The sequence below is a fragment of the Sphaeramia orbicularis genome, chromosome 17 (assembly GCF_902148855.1).
Source record: "Sphaeramia orbicularis chromosome 17, fSphaOr1.1, whole genome shotgun sequence".
Taxonomy (NCBI): domain Eukaryota; kingdom Metazoa; phylum Chordata; class Actinopteri; order Kurtiformes; family Apogonidae; genus Sphaeramia; species Sphaeramia orbicularis.
The window spans coordinates 51,847,119-51,869,381 of NC_043973.1; the positions used below are offsets into that span (position 1 = coordinate 51,847,119).

The 22,263-nt window shown below is 37.0% G+C and overlaps 1 protein-coding gene across 7 annotated transcripts in view; it reads left to right on the plus strand.

Moving 5' to 3' along the window:
- LOC115436655 (microtubule-associated protein 4-like) overlaps positions 1-22,263 on the plus strand; it is a 145,057-nt gene that overhangs the window by 66,852 nt on the left and 55,942 nt on the right. For all 7 annotated transcript variants that reach the window (XM_030159564.1, XM_030159560.1, XM_030159563.1 and 4 more), the window contains exon 6: positions 418-1,659. In XM_030159564.1, the coding sequence (XP_030015424.1) occupies positions 418-1,659 (1,242 nt within the window). The remainder of the gene's footprint in view (positions 1-417; positions 1,660-22,263) is intronic.

The following is a 22,263-nucleotide window of genomic DNA, read 5'->3' on the forward strand; positions in this document are numbered from 1 at the left end:
AGTCCCTTTTTATTCAGTTTACTCTGTTTTGATATTATAACCTTTGAATTTACTTTGAGTTTTCATGAACATCTACGGTAAATATAGGAAATTATATAAGGAAAATACATGTTTTATAGAAATAATGCAAAATACAGGAGATAATATTACAATAAATGGTGATAAATCACTCAAAGAAGGATAAATAGAGACACACTGACACAAAAGTAGCACTGGTTCTTTATGGGTTAAAAAGTTTTAGCTAAATCTACAAGATCCCCTCCTAAAAAAAAAAAAAGACATTACAAAAGTGCAGAATTAAAGCTGAGGTAGCACAGACCACCCATGGTAACCACAATCTGATGGCTTTTTGGCAGGTGATTTTCTGACACAGTATGTGATTGGTTCCTCCTCTTATAAAACCCTCCCCCTCGGCAGCTCCCATCCTCTCTCCCAGTGGCTCAATGGACGACAGCAGTCCCACGTCCTCCACCTCCGAACCTCTCAGCCCTGAAAGAGCTGGGCCGGGGGGTGAGGTTGGCAAGCAACAGCAGAGGCGGAGGAAGAAGAAGAGGAAGGGCCGTGACGAGGTCTACGACTTCTTGGATAGACAGGAGAATAACGTCGGCCAATCAGACAAGAGTGGGCTGCAGGACAAGGGGGAGCAGGAGGAAGAGGAGGACGAGGACGAGGAGGAGAACTGGGAGTGGGAGATTAGAGAGAGTGGAGGAGGGGGGAGAGTGAGAGGCAGGAAGACTAAGAGTCGGGCCAGACTCCCAGAGGAGTGGGGAGCCCCCCAGCAGCTGGTGTCCACAGCTGCCGACTCTGGTCTTCCTGAATCCAAAGCTCTTAAGTCCAGCCCCAGCCCTGTTCCACCCACCTCCCCTTCACAAATACCCACCAGTTTCACCAACCACTCCCACGCTAGCCTTGCCACAGATTCATCTCCGCGCTCCTATGAGCCCATGTGTGTAGACGATTTCCCCGTTTCCACTAAGAACGGGCAAAAACAACAAGAAGAGAAAGTTCCACCCATCAAACCTGAGACTACCATTAGCTCAGCAGCTGCGAGCAGAGGTGCAGATGTCAGCGCTAGTTTAGCTTTAATGACAGGAGACAACCTGAGCCCAGTTTCCCAGACCTTTTCCTTTCTGGACTCAGTGCTCCAGACCCCTCCAGGCTCTGCACCCGACTCACAGACCACCACCCCTGTCACCAACACCCCCTCCCTTGCCACCGCCCCTGTCGCGAAGCCGACTCTGGCAGAAGCGTCCGTTCCACAGCCCACTCTGTTCACCCCCGCTTCCACCAGCCCCTCACCTTTTACCGCGAAACACGACACACCCTCTCCCTCAACTACTGTGGGGTCAGGCCTCAACATCGATGCAAAGCCCTTCGTCCCTGCAGCTGCGCTCATGCCCACCACTGCCACCACCGCCGCCGCCTCCCCCAGTTCCATCCCTACCCCTGCCGTTAGTGCGGCGCTCTGCACCGGACCCACCGCCACCGCATCCCCCTCGCCCCTCACTTCCTCAGCCCCTGCCCCTACCAGCATAGCCTCATCCTTTAGCCCAGCCACAGCCACTGCCCCTCCCTCCGTCACCCCTGCAGCCCCTCCCTCTCACCCTGCACACTCAGAGCACCAGGAGTCCTCGTCGCCACTGCTCCCCCCACTGGAAGGTTGGTGAACTACAGGGAAGATTCCTAATAACAATGGGGCTATACTTGAACTAAAGTCACTGTAGGCTAAGATAGCAGGAAGTAGCTACTATTTGTCTTCCTGTATGCATGGCTATTCGTGCTGATTGAGCACCAGGCTTCAGGCTTGGTGTTTGATCTGTTTTTTTTCTTGTTTTGTTTTTTTTTTTATTGTTATTTTATTGTAATCACCACGGCCTGACAGATAAATATGAAAAAGATCATATTATAGTTTATTTTAATCATATATCTAGACACAAATATATTTTTTTCTTCATAATATAGCTTGAAATGTGCAAAATAAACCATAAATATTTGTGTCTAGATATAGCGCCAGTATTCTAGACATGATATGTCCTTGTAACTGGGCCGTATTGTAGTTTTATCCCTGCTCTGCCTGCCTCTATGTATTGCTGTTCCATAACATAATTACTGTATGACCTGACCTGCTGCTTCTGACAGCTCGACTGTCTATGCTTGCTCCACGATCTTTCATCTGACTGTCTTGCTGTCTTTGTAACCTCCCGCTATCTCCTTTCTGTCACTAGAATCAAATACATAACCTGGGTCCTTGCAGGGCAAAGATAGTTTAGATAGTTGAAACTGGGAGGGTATAGGGCTGGGCGATATGGAGTAAAATGGTCAAACCACTGGATATCAGTAATTATTATTCTAAATGTCAAATCATTATTTCTTTTTGAGAGTTTTTGAGAAGTGAATGTATTTGTCAATGATAAAAATGAGCCAAAAACAGAACAAAGATGATGAAAAAAAAGGTTCATTTTGATAAAAGTGCTTTGTTAGTATCTGGTTTCAAGACCTAATTCTTAGTTTTAGTGCAATTAGAGTTTTTGAACAAGGTGAAAACAACATAAATCACAGTTAATTGTGGTTTTAAACTCTTTGTTTTATGGTCAGAAACAAGTTACAACACTGAAAACTTTTATACTGATTCAATCTTATTGTGTTAATTTCACAATATACAAAAATGATTAAGTAAAACAAGTATTTTATATTTTATTCCACATTGTTAATCAAATAAAACATCTGTATCTGTACATGTTGTGATATAAAATCACACAGTTGCGTTTCCACAACGAAAAAAAACAATGAAAACACAAAATGACAGTTATCAGGATAATTTTATCGCCCAGCCCTAGGAGAGCATATTCTGGAATTACCTGATTTCTTTACTTATTTGTTGATTTCTTGGCTTTTAATTTTCATATCTTTATCACTTTTGTTCCTGATTGTCCCTGTTACATTCTAAAATATTTAAGGGCAGATTTATATTTCACATTTTATCACTAATGTTACAGCATCAGCTCGAGGCCCACTCACTAGACTGACCGAAAACCCTGGAAGAGATGTAAAAAATCCACCTTAAATTTGTAGTTTTTTGTTTTCTAAGAGCAATAGAGTCTCTTCTTGACTTTTAAATACTCATAAACATTGATCCTGCAATGCAAAGATCCAGTGTCGTTTTCAAGTCGTGTTCAGATCTTTGTTGTAGTTATAATCCTTTTGTCTAGAATCCTAAATGAGAAATGAAAGTGCCTCCAGGGGTCAGGGTTTCCCCCAGTTGTTATTTTTACAACTGACAGACATTTGTGGCCCTTAAACAAGCAGCCAAACGGTCTTTACGTCTCGCGGTCACACTGGGGAAAACCCTCCACCCCTCGTTCCAATGCTTCTTCCTCCTTGTGATGCTGGGTTTGGATCCTGAGCTACATCCCACCGTCTGCTCAGTCAGTCTTTATTTTCACTGATTCTTTCTCTCTGCTTCTCCTGAATTTTTTTTCCAAATACTAAAACCTGACCAGTACTTGACGGTTTCTATGGAATGCGCCTTAAATGTTAACGCTTTCATCAGTTTATTAAAACTAAACCTTCAAAATCAGGGATGTCAAACTCATTTTAGTTGAGGTTCCACATTCAGCGGGACTGATAACAATAGCATAATGCCCTATGAATACATTATTACATTATTATTATTACATTATTTCTGTGTGCAGTTACAGTGTAAATGTTTGTCTTAGTGCAAAAACGATAAATTATGAAAAATGCTTACATTTACAGCCTATCCTCTCTCAAAAAAATGTGAATAACCTGAACTTTCTGAAGAAAAATAAGTGAATTTTAACAATATTATTCCTCACTTTATCATTTACACATGTATATTACAACTTACAGATCACAGTGGATCTGCAAATACACAAAATCATTTAGTAAGAGGCAGAATATTGTTCAGATGTTGGAAATTGGAGTTTGGAACTGAATGAGTTTGACACCCTGAACTGGTAATATCTTCAGTGTAATTTTTGAACTTTGCATATTCATCCCAAGGGCCAGATTGGAACCTTTGTCCGGCCGGTTTTGGCCCGCGGGCCGTATGTTTGACACCCCTGTTCTAAATGCTGTAGACTGACATGCCAGTGCTTGCTAACAGAGTTTACATTCACACTGGCCTTGTACCTTCCAGAACTCCTCACATTTTTCACAATGTTTCATTTTGTGGTAGTAGTTTTGATGCTGAGATGTTGTTAGGACTGACTTTAATTATCTCTGTGTAACTTAAATGGAGAAAAAAAATCTGACCATTACCTTCTCTCTCCCCTTCCCTGTTTCTTTCTTTTCTTTTCTTTTTTTTTTTGTTTTTTTTTTCTATTGCTGCCATTGTGATCATGAACAGCAGGTAAGAACGTCTTTTCATTCTCTATTTTTTGGCTCTATAGTGTAAATGTAAATGACCAGATTATCTTTGTCTTATACTGTGGGAATCTTGATTGTGAGGTCAAATAAGATGACATTGCAAGTTGGAGTTCATGCAACAAATGTGATCTAAAGGCACCCCGATTTTATTTTAGGCAGTGATCACGACAACAAACACCATAAAATGAAATTCATATCATCACGGAAACATCATTAAATATCATGCATATATGGGAAACATGTTGAATTAATTAGATTTATGTGAATATCATGATAAACAATCAAATTACACATTCAGTTTTCAGGCTCCAAATTCTGTTTTTACAATGATTTATTCTCCCTGAGCTTTAAAAATCAGACAAAAGCTGAAAATGAGCGAAACAGTGAATGAGTTGCATTTACAGTTATTATTCTGTCGCAGTTTGACGTGTCCCCAGTGTCGACCAGATGGCTTCACTTGGACGATGCCTATGTTATATTTAACACCACATGAATCGGTGTGAGACTATTGTCAGTTCAGGGATACGTGTGAGGATACATACTGAATAAATGAACGTCAAGAACCAAAACATAACACAATAAATGCTGGAATCATGTTGACTCCGTTTCTTTAGTCTTGTAGATTTAAAAAGCTTCCTGCGTTGTCTCCGTTGCATGGATATAAACTATATGGACAGAAGTATGTGGACACGTTGAATTCAGGGGTTTCTTTTCTAACAGGGGTCTGGGATACAAAACCATAATGACAAATGTCAGAATATAGTTTTATATTGGGATAAATAATCATTGCATTGGTTAGTTTGGTTCCAAAATGACTCAGAAATGGTTTTTACTTAATTTCTCTCAACATTGATTTTGTTCGGGTTTTTTTTTTTTATCCATGACTATGATTTTAAATGTTCTACCTCTAAATTTCTCAAATATTTTTCATGCTCTGACTGTGAATAATAATTTTCTACCACAACTAATCATCTACTTTCTTCACATCTCACTGAGGAAGAAAAATCTACCATTAAACTTAATGTAATTTAACTAATAATTTAACTGTAATTTAACTGTAATTTAACAGATGTTTGTTGTCATTGTTACAGGAACAATGGAAACCCGTTTAGCAGCAAACACTTTAAAGTGCAAAAAGTGTATAAAAATCCCACAAAATACTGAAAAATATTGGCAATGTATAAAAACTACAAGATACATGTACATATACTATTAAACTACAACTAAAATATACAAAAAACTAACTATACCACAGATGAAACAAATATATACAACTTATAATCAAGTCAGTTTTATTTATAAAGCACATTTAAAAAGAACAGACGTTGACCAAAGTGTGGTACAGATTCAAAGATGAAATAGAAATGAAAAAAAAAAAACAGAGAATAAAATAAAATGAAGTAAAATAGATACAACACCAAAATGTCAGTTCTCAGTCCGGTTTAAAAGCCAATGAATACATTTTTTTAATTTTATGTTTATTTTATTAGTTTATTTAATGCATAACCATGCATATTTATGAACATTGTTGTATAAAAAATACACCCATGTGAATATGATAGAATTAGTAAAAAATAACTACTTTTCATCTGCAGTCCCTAGGCAAGTGACAGAACAAGACATAAAACAGCCAACATTGATATCACTCGTTCGGTATAAATTATACAAAAAAAAATGTTTAAAAAATACACGTAATGATGATGACAATGGCAATGATGAAAATGTGTTTTTTAAACGAGTTTTAAAAGCATCAACTGTAGGTGTGGTCCTGATATGGCACAGGTGTCAAACTCCGGTATCCTGCATTTTTTAGATCGGGGGTGTCCAATCCTGGTCCTCGAGAGTTACTATCCTGCATGTTTTAAATGTGTCCCTCTTCCAACACACCTGATTCAAATGATTAGCCTATCATCAAGCTCTGCAGAAGCCTGATAACGACCGTCAGGTGTGCTGGACCAGGATTGGACACCCCTGTTTTAAATATTTCCCTCTTCCAGCCACACCTGATTCAATTAATGGTCAGGTCATCGTCATGCTCTGCAGAAGCCTGATAATGATGTAATGGCTTCCAGGTGTGATGGAAGAGGGAGACATCAAAAACATGCAGGATACCAGCCCTCAAGGACCAGAGTTTGACACCCCTGTGATATGGACTGGTAGGCTGTTCCATAGTTTAGGAGCACTTACAGAAAAGCCCTGCCCGTGCTGCAGTCTGGACCTTGGAACAATCAGGAGCATCTGGTCAGCTGACCTCAGTGAACGAGAAGGCATGCGCACAATTAAAAGGTCAGAGAGTTAAGAAGGCGCCAACCTCTCTAATGACTTAAAAACGAACAGTAAAATCTTAAAATCAATTCTAAAAGGAAACAGGAATCAGTGTAGAGAGGCTAAAACAGGTGTAATATGGTCTCGCTTATGTGTGTCAGGATCATATTATAGTATAATACAGGGTGCCCCAAAAAATTTGACATCATTTCATCACCTAATAATTTCTTGAAAATTTGATTGTTCTTTTTGCTCAAATCAGTGTAATATTTTTTATTGTTCTGCTTTCAGGAATAGACATGCCGTTTACTGCAAATGGAAAGGTGTTTTATGAACTGAAGTACGCCCAAACTCAGTCAAATGTGGATGTGCAATGTGAATTTGTTAGTCACAAGTGGTGCACACATTGAACATTTGTAATAACTTTGGAACATTATAAAATTACCATCCCCCAAAATTTTTTGTTTAAAATTTGCTGAATAAAACATTTTATGTCCAAAATAAATCCTATTAAGTGTCATTTCTCCTCACCACGTATTCACTCCGATATGGACATCTCAAATGATGTCCATTTTTTTGGGACACCCTGTATATATATTATAGTAAAGATATATACACAGTATAGGATATGTACAATATTGATGTTTTTATCTCAAAACTGCACGAACAGGACATCTTACAGCTGTAGACATGATGTGTCCTAATATTTTTGTCCATATAGTTCATAAATATTATTGTTTTGTATCCCAGACCCCGTTAGAAAAGAAACACCTTTTTTTTTTTTTACCTGTCCCAGTACTTTTGTCCATATAGTGTATTTTTACTCCATGTAGGGTGTTTTTATTGCAGCAGTTACAAAATTCACTGGATGTGATAAATGGGAGTTATTAAGATCCTAGTGCTAATGGTGCTTATGATTATTTCCAAACAGAGGCACCAGTCTAGAAGAAATGGAGCTTTTAATATGTATTACCTGTTAAAATGGATCACTAAGGTTACAGTTGTTTTTTTTATCATCTTATTGTCAGTGTGTGTTGCTGTCGCTGCCTTTCACCACAATGCCTTTTACATAAATCTCAACAGTCAGTGTGTTGAAACTTGTGTCATTTCCCATCACATTCACTGACTCCTACTGTTTCTGTTTATACCAGAGCGTGTTCTAATTGAGACATATTTGATATATTACTGTTTTATTTTATCCAGGTTGTTTCTACACAGACATAAATCTAACTTTGGGACCCGGTATGAAAGTTTTATAAGTAAATCCATCTTGTGTCGCTTTGCAGATTTGATATTTATGAAGAAATGAGGCCGTTTTTTAAATTGTGTTCCCAGTTAAAATAAGATGTTGGCTATGAACTGCAGGTGGCGTCACATGTCCGCAGAGCACTGAAGCGGCTGTTGCAGAGATGATTTGACCTCATATGTGGCTTATTTCTGAACATATTGCTTCTTGTTGGGTTTATTTCAGCAGTGTGGCTGTAAAACTTGTTTTTCAACTTAAACTGTTACTGAATTTCATTCGGTTATCGGTGAGTTTGAGGCTTTCTACACATTTGCTTTTGTTCTCTATTATTCTGTCAGTGCATTTATTTTTATCTTTTATTTCTATTTATAAATCAGCGATCTGCCTGCATATCCATGTTTTCTCTCTCTCATGCATTATTGATGCCTACAAATATTTCACATCCTTATATAAAACGAGGATGCACTCAGGTTTTTCTGTGTGTGTGGGGCCTTGAAAATACAGAAAAACTATCCGTCACACCTGTGTTGATCCGTATTCGTTTACCGTGGCTGTAAATGTGTTGGAAGGAGGTGAAATGTGGAAGGAAACACACAAACATGAGAAGCATCGACCTGGATTTGTCCTTGAGGTTGACTCTGAGTCCAAGTGATTGGTATAAATTGAGATAATCACCAGAGACCTGAGTGTGTGTTGTGGTTGGCAGATGGATGATCATGCTGCTGGTGTAAGCCTCGCTTGTTGGCTCCCCCTGGTGTTTGGTAGGAGAACAAGAAAGTGAAATTCAATGTTCAGTCAAGCATAATATTTTAACTCATGGGTGGGCAATTAAGTTTCCTATGGGGCCGCATGAGAAACTTTGGCAGTTGTTAAGGGCCGGATCAATACACTTGCAGCTCTGCTTAAAATATCTCTCTCTCTAAATATATATATATATATATACTTTAATATAAAAAACAGCTTTGTTCCTGTCTCCATCACTGAGCTCAATAAGAAATAGTGACATTGCACTTTATTTACTTATTTAGGTATTTATTCTGTTTCTTTGCTCTATTTATTATTATTGTGACTTCTAATTTTTAATTTGATGTTGTTATCCTGGTTTTTATCTCAGAGACTGTTTTTATCTTCTTGAGGTTTTTATTGTGATTTATTCCATCTTGTTTGTATTTATTTCATCTTATTTATTTATTTTATCCTTTTACTTATCCATGTTTCTATACTGATGAATGGTGGAACACTAAGCACTTTTTGTCTCGACACTCGATCAAGTACCTGCCGAACAGGTTCTATGTGTGTTTTGTTGTAATGCCAAATGCAGTCACTCTGTCTGTCAAACAAATCTACCCACGGGTATAAATAAAGTAACCTTGAACAGTAAATGCAACAATACAATAATAAAATGAAAATGTGCAGCACAGAATACAACTATTTAATGAATTTTCATAAAAACACTTTCGAAAATATGCAAAACCAGCTCCACATTATCTTCAAATGAAAAACTATAAATGCATCCAGCTTTATTTGTTTACATATCTCAGTTCCTTTTCTTTTTCTTTACCTCTGATTTAAGTAAAGAATACTTACAAGTTCATGTCTTGTTAAAAAACTCTACATTCGGAATCAATCTTTCTTTTTTTGGCATTAGCTGACATCTTCATGGGCTGAAACTGACCAACAAACCAATCAGTGCATAAGCTTTATGCTAAGTACAGAAAGAACGTGTGAGAAAACGTTCATTTAGCAGATCCCTCTAAGTAAAAGCAGTGGCTGTTTTAACCAGACATCCATCCACAGTTAAGTATTTAACCCATAAAGAACCAAAAATCCACAAAGACCAAAACCATCTACTGAACTAATATGTCAAATACCTGTTGATCCACTAATTCTATCAATATACTGTATGTAAATAATTGGTGTAAAATACAGTTCTTCATCTTTTCATGGTCATCAGATATGACCCATTTGGATATTCAGAGGCTCCGTAGTTACCATGGAAACGCCGTCATCTTCTACAATATTGATTCACCAGTAAAACCCATGGAGTTGGGTCAATGACAGTGGATGGACACACTGGGTTTATGTTCAGTTAATGACAGATTTTCGTGAAAACGTCACTTTGTCTTCAGTTTTCCCTCTTTTGATATAATAACATTTGAATTTACTCTGAGCTTTAATGAACGTCTACGTGATCAATGAATTAAATATATGAATGAATTAAATATATATGATTTTCACTGGAAAAAATGCAAAAAAAAGAGAAGATAGTGTTACAGTAAATGATGATAAATCACTTAAACAGGTTAAATATGAATTCATTTGGGAACTGCCACAAAAGCAGCACTGGGTCCTTACTGGTTAATGTTGATATGTGAGTATTTTTATTTATTTATTTATTTATTTATTTTGAGACTTAGGAACAATTAATATTGTTCCTCCTTTTAATAAACATAAACACTGCTAACACAACCGAGAAAGTGCACATAAATGCAAACTGTACCACATTTGACTGGGCTTACCAGAGTTTTTCATGTCAAGACCCAAAACAAGAATTTTTCTCATCACCTGTGGACAAAACACATCATGAATCAATCTTTATTTTTACTCTGAAAGCCTGCTTTTAAATTTTTTGTCTTTTTTTTTTTTTTACTTTTACTTTGGTTTAAACTTGTTTCTTTAACATTGTTTAGTCTTTTTTTTCTATTTTATGCATTTTTTTTGTTGTCATGTCTCTTTACGTTATATTCATCCTGTTATTTTTGTCTTTTTTCATCATTTTTCTTATATCTAACTGATGCTTCCACTGCATTTCACAGAGCTCAACATTCATACTTCATTCTTCCACTTTTCTGCTGTTATAATAAGGAAAATGCTTTCACATATTATTACTATATATTTTCCTCTCCCAGTAAAAAGAGCTCTGTGACCCATTTTGGCCCTGATCCTAAATCTGGAAACACATGATTTGACCTTTAACTTATTTAATTTTCTATACAGACTATCAGCAAGTTGTTGAGTTGCTTCATTGTGAATCTAATTTCCTCTAGATTATTATCTAATATTATCTAATTGCTTCAGCCATGACAGTGCATTTTTAAAATCTAATATAATGATGATAATTTGGAGCAGGAAAAGTCATCAGTCAGTTGTCAGGCGATATTATCGATGCCTGTTCCCACAAATTAATCTATTTTTTCTGATTAATTAATCTTCTACTGTATAAACCCAAATACCTGTTGAATTGAACATGTAGTTAAGCCTTAAATTGATAAACCCGAATCACTGCTTTATCAGACTAATTATAAAAATGTAGGTGGAAGTGAGTTATGTTATTTTTCATATTGTAGAAGTTTAGTATTAGGTATCGGCCAAAATCAGATCCAACTTCTGCCAAGACCAATAGTTTGATTAATCTGCGTCAAATTTTAATCCAGAGGTGTCAAACTCATTTTAATTCAGGTTCCACTTTCAGCCCAATTTGATCTCAACTGGGCCAGACCAATAAAATAATAACATAATAACCTATAAATAATGACAACTATAGGGTTTTTTTCTTTGTTTTAGTGCAGTAAAAAATGTTAAATTATGAAAATATTTCCATTTATAAACTATCCTTTCACAAAATATGTGAATAAACTCAAAAAACTGAACTTTTGTTACAAAAGTAATGCCACTTTAACAACATTGTGCCTCAAAGTTTCACTTTTACACAAACATTTGGTAACAGGTTGTTAAAATTTTGGAGCTAAAATAAGAACAGTTCCTACAATATTGTGTCTCAGCTTATACAGTCGTGAAAAAAAATGATTAGACCACCCTTGTTTTCTTCAGTTTCTTGTTCATTTTAATGCCTGGTCCAACTAAAGGTCCATTTGTTTGGACAAATATAATGATAACAACAAAAATAGGTCATAGTAGTTTAATTTCAGAGCTGATACCTATCCATTTTCCATGTTTTCTGTTCTGTCTGCACTGCAAAAATCTAAATCTTACCAAGTGTATTTTTCTCATTTCCAGTCATAATAATAATAATAATAATAATAATAATAATAATAATAATAATAACAAAAAATTGCATTTATAAAGCACTTTTCATTTGGCGGAATCTCAAAGTGCTACAGAGAGAAGACAGTTCAATAAAAAATAAAATACATTAAGAATAAAAGACTAAGCAAATAAAAAATAAAACACAGCGTCATGATGGGCTGTGATTAATTCAAGCAAAAAAAATCTGCCAATGGAACAAGTGAAAATTATTTTGGTAAGATATCTTGAAATAAGATTTTCCAGATCTATTGTCTAAAAATAAGTTCTTATATCTCACTGAAAAGTTACTCTTTAGGTGATTATGTCTTATTTTAAGTGTGATGAGATATTTGGACTAGAAATGAGAGAAATAGACTTGGTAAGATTTAGATTTTTCCCAGTGTGTTTTAGTCACATGATACACACAGGAGTTAGTATTTGATTGCATAACCATTATTTTTGATGACTTTTGATGGTCTAATAATTGTATATCTACAAATACACTAAACCTTTAGTAACAGGCAGAATATTGGTAAAAATGCCCGAAGTTTTCTGTAGACATTTCAGTTTGTTCATATTTGTTCAGGTTATTCACATTTTATTGTTAAAGGATAGTTTGTAAATGTAAATATTTTCATGTATTTCATGCATGTTTGACCCCCCTGGTTTAATCTGTATGCTTTTCTGCAAAATGAGGTTGAAGGGATTTCTCAGTACAGTTAAAGTATTTGATTAAACCATGACTTTTTAAAGATTTTTTTTTCCTTTAGAAATGATGAGCAGTTACTGTAGATTCATCCCTGGTTCATCATGTTTCTTTCAAGTGACTCTCTCCAGATAATAATAAAACATTGCCCTTGACAGCTGTTCATTCAACATGGCTGAATTACAGGTAATTCTGTTCTTGTTATGTCTGTTTGGGCTTTTGTGCTCTTAAACTGTGCTTTTTATATGGTACTACAGGCCACATTCACAGCAGGTGAGCCGTTATTTGTACAGTTTGTGTGTCTGTTGGTGTTGTCAGGGATATGTGTTAGAACATCTGGATATTAATACTGAAACTTTGCTAAAGCATTAATTCAAATGAAGCATCAGGGCTAGGACTTCGCAGTTTGTGTCTTTGGTTCTGACCATAAGATGTGGTATCTGTCCAGATGCTTGAGTTCATACTGGGCAGGGGGGTCAAACTCATTTAAGTTCAGGGACCACATTCAGCCCAATATGATCTTAAGTGGGTCAGACCAGTAAAAAAGTGAAAAAAGTTAAATTACATAATGAAAATGTTTACATCTACAATCTGTCATTTAAAATGGGAATAACATGAAAAACCTGAAAGATCTAAAGAAAAATATTTTGCCTCTTTATTGTTTACACGTGAATTACAACAACAGATCACAGTGGATCAACAAATACAGAAAACATTTAATAACATATAAGAATAATAAGAAAGGTTGAATATAGAAAAAAAAAATAGTGTGGAACCGCCACAAAAGTAGCACTGGGCTTTTCTGGATTAATCACACATAAATACCAGTATTGAGGCACAATCATTAGCTTAGCTTTACTGAGGATGTCGAATTCTTCTGTGGTCTAATTGCATCATAGCATCAAATTCATCTGACTGTATCATCATGTCTGCGTTCCTCGCACCCGAGTTTATCACATCGGAGTCTGTGGACAGGTGTTATAATTGAACCACCTTGTTTTCATGTGATGTAAGAGACTTTTTGCTCCGAAATGTGTCGGTGTCAGTTAATTTCCAGTGTCTCTTTGCCAGTGTATTAGGCAGAAATGGAGGAACAGGGTGTGTAATAAAAAAACAGGGTGTGTAATATTCCAGCGGGCATAAAAGTGACATACGTCATGGAATATATTGTCAGATCCTGTTCATTACACAAACAACATTTGAACATCTTAGAATATTTATTCAACCATGTACAAATGTGCAAAAATAGTATAGACATAAATAATAGAATAATAAAATAATAGGGGAAAATAATAAAATTCTATTCACTTTTCAGTGACTAGGTGTACAAATTAAGTGTAAATTGATATAAGATGGAGATGACTAGGTATAAATGTTATATTAGTCAGATTACACACGGCACAGTATGGACATGATTGGTTCATGTGATGCACTTTTCCACCAACAGAAATGCGGTGATCTTTTCTTTCATGTAAACACTTCCTGCTTGCAAGAAATTTCCTTAGAAGCCCATTTTTACCGTCTCTACCTGCACTGAACACACACCAAACGTAATGACACTATTGCCAAAAAATTCTGTTTTTGTAGTGTCTCATAACTTTGGTTTTCCGTGTGCTTTAACACCATTGACTTCACAGGATTAGCTTGACATCTGCACTTTACACACTAATTGAAACAGAGGCTCTGTCTTGCTGCCACATCATCTTAAATCACACGTCACCGATGCGTCCAGGGACACCGTAAGCCTGGACTTTGTATTTACTAAAATTCTTTAATTACAATGGACTTAAGTGATTTCAATTTTATTCCATTACTATAAAATGTTAAGTATATTCTACTAATTTTTAGACATCGGTGAAAGTACAAAAAAGTTTAAGTTGTATGGATTTAAATTAGTAAGTTTTAGTCATGACCACACCTTTTTATCTCTGCATTGCATTGTGGGTATTGGGCATGTTGTTGAAAATGTGTTATTTTAATGTGCAGGAGTTCAGCGGGGTTGTGGTGTTTGTGTTAATTTGGACTTAATGTGTGTATGGTAATGTTTATAGGCCTTTTTGTGTTTGTTTTTGTATTTTTGTAGAGCTGCACCATGAGTCAGAGCCATAGGAAGAACACTGGCTTTCCTGTTCATCTGTGACTGTTTATGTTTAATGGAAATTTTTATGCTTTATCAAATTAATAGCACTTCCTGTACTGGTATATTGCAATGAGCTAACTTCTTGTTCAACTTCCATCCATGCTACAATATATTAAGTTTAATAATTAAACAAAGCAATTTTTAGTGTAAAAGATTTAAATTTAAATCAACTTGGAATTGAGTACAATGAGCTGATGACATTACCATAAGTTAATGATTATACACAGCAATCTATATTGTAACACATTTTAAGTTAAATTAACTTGGCATTTAGTGTGTTGTACTTAAAATAGCAATTCCATTCAAATCAAGCATTTAAGTTTAATACACTCAAGTTTTCATTACTCATTATTTAAATTTTTTAAGGCAACCGGTTTACTCAAATTTTTTAAATAAACTCAACTTATCTGGTCTTACAGTGTAGAGTTAATTGATGATTCACTTAATTTTTGTGAAAAATTGATGGATTTAGCCAAAATTAGGCTGTGACGAGGTTAGAGAACAATATATTGATAATCAGCATGGCTTTGAGCAAGACCTGCACCATTTTTTGGCCATGCTTTTCGAAAATTAACGGGTGGACGGCATATATCTTTACTGTCCAAGAGCTGACTGGTGTGGTTCCGGTTTAATCAACGTCTGTACCGTACAGAAGCATGTGTTTGTTGTGTGTGACTCGTTCCTTTGTCGTGTCTCAGACGGGGTGAATTCCAGTTGGTGACGTGCACCTCAGTCTCTCAGACATTAGGATGCTCACTTGTCAGAGGATTCATTTAATTTCCCTGCGTGTGACGGTAGCTCATCCCTGTGTGATACCAGCGCCTGTTGGGCTACCTCAAACCATCTTTACCTCCTTAATTTTCCATTAGAGCTGTATTTTCCTCCCTGACATCTGTCTCCCTGTTTGTTCTGTCATCTTCCTCGTGCCTGTCTGTCCATCTCCTCCATCCACATTTCTGTCTTCTATACATGTTTTCACATCTGTCGACTCCAGAATAGTTGAAAGGTATATCTGCCGCTTCTGGTTTTCTTGCCAAACCCAGCTTGAAACTGTAAATTGCAGTGTAGAGGCAGCTAGAAGTTTCTTATCCTCTCTTCTTTGCAGTGTTTTAGGTCGTGAAATGAGGGTTTTTTCCTGATTTTAACGAGATTTGGACCCACATTTTTGCTCTGATCATATATCAGCTCTAATTAAACACTGTAGGTGGGTCCAAAGAGACACCCAGACTGGATTAAAGCCACTAGAGCAAGAAGTGGGCTAGTAGAGAGGTTTTGGGATTTATTTATTGCCTCTTGTCCTCCTTTTCCTCCTCCCTTCACCACGGCCTCTATGTTTATCTCTGCTCCCACTTTTCTGTCTGGTTCAGTGTTTTTTTTTTTGCTTCTTTTTTTTCCCTCTATCATCAGTCTTAGTTTCATCTGTTGCCCTTGGTCGTCTGTCATCTCTATGCATTCCCTCTTTTTCCGTCTGTTTCTTTTTACCCCACTCTTTTGCCCTTCCTCCCCCGTCCCTCCATCCTCCTTCTCTTTGCCCTTTCCGTCTCCTCCATCGACATCACGTCTCCCCTTCTCCTCCACAGACTCCCTGTGCTGCGGCACCGTAATAATCACTGCATCGGCGACTGAAGGGGGGGGGGGATGTTGTGTAGGGGGGTATTAGTGAGAGAAAGAAGTATGCGGGGGGGGGGGGGGGGGGGGGCGTTGTCACGGAGACATGGGAGGCGGTTGCCATAGAAACAAGCGACTCTGCGAGTGAGGGATGGAGGGATATAGAAGGGGTGGACTGGGTGTGACAGCCAGTGAGGTCGAAAGTAAAAATAGAAACGCACTGACAAGATCCTCCTCCCTCCCTCCTCCCTCCTCACACCTCCACACCTCCCCCTCCTCCCCAGCAGCGCTCTGTTTCTGCTCGGCGCCGCGGACAACCAGCTGTAGCGCCGCTCTCCTCCTCTTTTTCCGCATCTCGAGCCGATGTCGAGCAATCTGTGACCTTCACTGGGAGGGCGTACAGTGACCTCTGCCATGTTTGCAGAAAGCAGCGGCGGTATCATATTTAATTTGATACCCTCCCGTCCCCCCGCGCCCCCCCCCCCTCTGTCCGCTCCTCGATCTAAATATAAGACCTGTTATTTTCTTCCTGTGCTCTTGAACTTCATTTGTATTCCTGTATTTGTAGTTGATTGTTAACCTCCAGGATGAAAAGTTTTACAGCTGAAGAGAATTTGACGGTCGTGTTTGCCGAACCCAGATCTTACACCTGTAGCCTGAACGCCTCATTTCAAGTTTTCACATGTTGAGCAGCATAGCGGTCTTTCCATTTAACAATCCTTCAGCTGGTTCATTCCTGTCGTTAGGGAGTGAAAGCTTCACATAACCACAGAGATGGATGTCATTTTACAGCACAATGCAATGGAAAAGCAACGAAATGTCCTGTTGTACACAACTTCATAATTCACATACCAGCAGTTGGCACGTAACAAAACACAAAAATCATTTAAAAATAACAAGATATCCTGTCGAAAGCATCAGATCAAATCACTGAGCAAGTAAAACACGTTTAGCCCCATTTAGATGATTGTGTCTTTTAACCCTGAACCGTTTGTGCTATTGTCAAAGTGCTAACATCATCTGAAAGCTGAGATTCTGAGCTTTCGATTTATAAACAGAAAGTGCTTCAAAATGACCAGACATAACAAAAAAGAAGAAGCTGTAACATGGACACAGAATGCTGTAGATTGAGCACATGTAAAATAGGTGAAAGTTTATTTCTGTAATCTTATAAATCTCATAAAGTTTTGTTTTATAATAAATATGATGAAAAATTCAAGTCTGTTTTGTTGTTTTTTGCTATAGCACACTATTTTAAATAAAGTTATTACATATAATAATGATAATTGAAGGGGTCATATTTATCTAAACCCACTTTTATCAGTCTATGGTTCATTTATTTGTGTATCTGGACCCTAATAGTTCATACACTTTGAATTTGAACCCTCCAGGTGCTGCAAAGCTATCTATATATTTATTTTGGCAAAAATCCAGTGAATTTCTACAACCTGTTTTAATTTATGCTTAATTTGTTACGTCTATAACTAGTTACGTCACAACATTTGCACATATAAGGTTCGGATTTCAGACGAACATTTCTCCAGTTAGACATAATTTTTTGTCAGCAGCAGCAGTTGTAGTCCATACTGAAAATATGTCCAGACTTCGAGGCAGTTGCCTAAAATGTTCAGTTGTTGGTTGAACAGGACAGAGCAACACAGCCAGCAGCCTGGAGGGGGCGGGGCCTGAAGTGGCTCATGTGCATTTAAAGGGCCAGCGCTCCAAACCACCTTTCTGGTGTCATTACTCAGAAATAGGGATGAAGATGGACCTGTGGAGTTGAATTAATAAAGAATTCAGACCCAAGCAGAGCATTTACAGTTTATGTAGACCACAGGGAAATGTTGGAAAATGAAGAATTCCATTTTAAAAAAAGCAAAATATCACTCCTTTAATGGCCAGATATTGACAGTGAAGTTCTTCCTGAAAATAGGTGCAAATTAACTGTCAAAAAACACATTTTCTGACCCTTTTTTTTGCAAAAACAAAAGAAATCTAAAGAAATCTAGGCGGCCTGTTATAATGGGTGTCCTTATAGGGTTAAATTACCTGTAAATGAATGTAAACTATGTAGATTTTGTGTTTTTTAACCATTTCTCAGCCATATTGAATGAAATATCATCATTTATTTATTTATCATTAAAGTCCACTGGGTTCAGATAGTTGTATCTGCATCCTTAGTACTAGACGTTGCTAAATATCACACATTGATCCAGAAAGGGGTTGCAAATCTTAAACTGGTGCAAATAAGACAAAAATATACTGCGCAAGTCACAAAACCAATAGCATCACCGTGCATTTATGCTGTTTACATGTATGTAAATGAGGCAATATTTATATTTCAAGCACAACACGCTGTCAGAGCAAATAACGCTTGTTGCATAATGGACTAATTGTTATGCAGAAAATCTGCAGAAAACAAACTTTAACGGCCCACAACTACATGTTCATTCCATCTGTCTGTCTTTAATTGAAGTTTGTGAGACTGGAATGTCACTGAATTAGTATATATTGATAAAAACTGTGAAATAGAATAGTGTAATTATCAGCTTTATACAGTGTTAATTTGGTCACTGTAACTGTTTCACTACTTCCTCAGTAGGATTAAGGCTGTTCACCAAGAAAAAACGCAAACATCTGCACCAAACCATGTACAGTAACTCACTAGTATCAAACTCGTGTTAGTTCTGGTTCCACATTCAGCCCATTTTGATCTAAACTGGGCCGGACCAGTAAAATAATAGCATAACAGCTTATTTTTCTCTTTGTTTTAGTGCAAAAAATAGCATTAGATTATGACCGTATTTACATTTACAAACTATCCAAACAACAAGATGTGAATAACCTGAAAGAACTTAAATTTCCGAAGAGAAATTAGAGCAATTTTAGCAATATTATGCTTCGACTTATCATTTATACATGTGCATTACATGTATAAATGGTAACAGGCATAGTATAATTAAAATTTTGTGGCTAAAATAAGAACAATTGCTACAATTTTACATCTCAGCTTATTATTATGGGATCTACAAAGGCACAAAACATTTAGTAAAAGGCAGAATATTGTTAAAACTGCATTTAATTTTCTTTAGACATTTCAGGTTGTTCATATTTGTTCAGGTTATTTACATTTTATTGTTAAATGATAGTTTCATAATTTAATGGGGTTTTTTTTGCAATAAAACAAAGAGAAACATTTGGAGTTGTCATTATTTACAGGCATACTGTAATATTATATACTACATGAAACCAAGAAGAAAATGTGGAGTCATTATTTATAAGTTATGATGCTATTATTTTACTGTAGATCATATTGGTCTGTATGTGGAACCTGAACTAAAATGAGATTGACACCATTGACTGTTAACATCTTCAGTGTCATTTTTGAACTTTGCAAATTCACTCCGCTGGTCAGACAAGAACCTTGTTTTCAGGTCGGTTTTGGCCCACAGGCCACATGTTTGACACTCCTGCAGAGTCTGAACACTGGTAGATTTTTCCAGGATACCAGGAAAAAATGTGAAAATGTGAAATACAAGTTGTGTCGGCATGATGTGCACAAATATTTCCCCAGCAGTGTGAAGTGACACAGTAACATCCAGTCTTTCCAACACTGCTGCAGTGAAACTGGCATCAGCTGGAGGATCAGCTAAAGGTCAACGCCACAGGCTTTTTCTCGTCTGACAATTCTACGAGGACATAAGCTTCATGCACGTTTCATTTTTACTAAAATAGGATCATGTGAAGGAACTCACAGAGGTCGAAGTTACAATCTTGCCTCCGTCTCGTCTCTGAAATGCCACTACCTCAGCCGTCAAACCCACACATTAATTTCATTTAACCTGCTTGAATGTTAACACAAACAACCTTCGACCCCGAGCCTGGATTACTTGCGTAACACACAACCCTTTCCAAGTCCACTGAAACATGAACAGCTCTAATGCCCTCATCTTCCTCTCCCTCTACGGTAACAGTAGACAAATTGTTTAGGGAGGATTATGTAATAATACTCATTCATTTCCATTCATGCTTGACGGGCTGCTCGGGTTCTTTTGGCTCCGGCCTCGGGTTTGTTGGGCTGAAATAGGGTCACTGACGCTAGAGTTGGTAAAAAACAAAAAACAGCAACCGTAAATGGAACTGTTGAAGGGTTTTTAAGAGGCTCAGTCACAGCTGATTCCCTGAAGTTACTCACATCAACAGTGATTTTGAGCATTTTAACATCATCTAGTGTTTTGAGTGAATTGTGCAGCTGTTGGTAAAACATCAGTCCATCAAACACTGCTATGGTTGTTTGATGATGTTTACACCTAGACATAGACAGACTTTATTAGTCATTTAAGACTTCCATCTAAAAATGAAATGTCAATCCAATTAGCTCAGGAGGCAGCAGCAATGAATAAAACAAATGCTATATACAAAATAAAATTAAAAATCATGTAAAAACTATGTGTTAAGTATAAAAACTATGATTCAGGGATAAAAAAAAACCAAACTATTTTCAGCAATAAACAAAAGACCATGATCAGTCATAAAAACTGTCATTCAGGTAGCAGGATCTATATTACAGTTATATTGAACCTCAATGGAGCTCAAATGCCAGGTTGAAGAATGAGTGATAATTCGGTCCAATATATTTCACTTTTAAAGCACATTCAAAAACAGCAGATTTGATCAAGGAGCTGCGCAAAACCAATAAAATATGCAAAACAATAAAAACACAAAAACACATTAAAACAATAAAACCAGTAAATTACATTAATAATAGAGTTAATGGTGCCAAAGAGACAGTTGAGATAATGTCAGAAAGACATTTGTCTGATTAAAACACACTCAAAAGTACTGTGAGAAATAATAAATAACAAAGTAGTAATATTAAAAAATAAGAAATTACTGCTAGTTTGCTAGTAAAGTATTAAAATATTTACTGCTTTATATATATTTATATGTATGTTTGTGTGATTGCAGGGTGTGATTTGTTGGGGAGGGTGGGGATCAGCCCCCCCTCTGGTTTTTACATCCCTACTTCTACTCAATAAATTTCATCCTTGGGTGTCGGGGGGGGGGGCGGGGGACCGACTGCTGTAAATAATAGGCAGGTTGCGACAGTTTTCTTACACCAATGTCCTACATTACTGGCACTAGCGTTCACCTGAACTGTCAGCAGTCTCAGAATTTGCGAACGTCCCGATGCACTGGGGTGCCGTAAAGGGGGGGTGTAAACATGACAAAATCTTGGGGCCCAGCATTTGTGTGTTTGTGTTGGGGGGGACCCATAGAGCAGTGGAGGGGGTTCAGTGAATACACGCTAGAAGTTCTGAAAATTTTAAGATCCACCGTTTAATAGAGGAATAGAACTCCCAGGAGTTGGAGGTTGAAAGTATGTAAATTTCACCTTTGTTTCATTGCCAGTGTTAGTTATGTTAGTTATGGACCACACCCTCACGTGCATAACAAACAAATTCCACCCTGTATGTATGTATAGTTTAATAATCACAGGATTCAAATTATAATTAAGTGATAATAGTCGATCTATATTTAATAATTAATTTAAGTAATAGTAATAATAATAATAGTAATGATAATAAGCAATAAGAAAAATAAATTAATGACACTAACCATTAAACACTGGGTACAAATAACATTACATGATATAAACTGCACCGCATAGTAACATCATGGTGCAGCAGCAGAATTAAACATGTGTCATTTTGGACTGAAACCTGTAGTTGAAACAGAACTGGTTCCTTTACTTCTGCTTGTGTCTAAAGAACCACCGCTCAGCTGCACTGCCACCATAACAGACTGATGCATGATTCTGTGAGACCATCCCTCTCATTTACCCTTGGAGGTTTCTGTGCACTTTAGGCACCCCGAAGACCG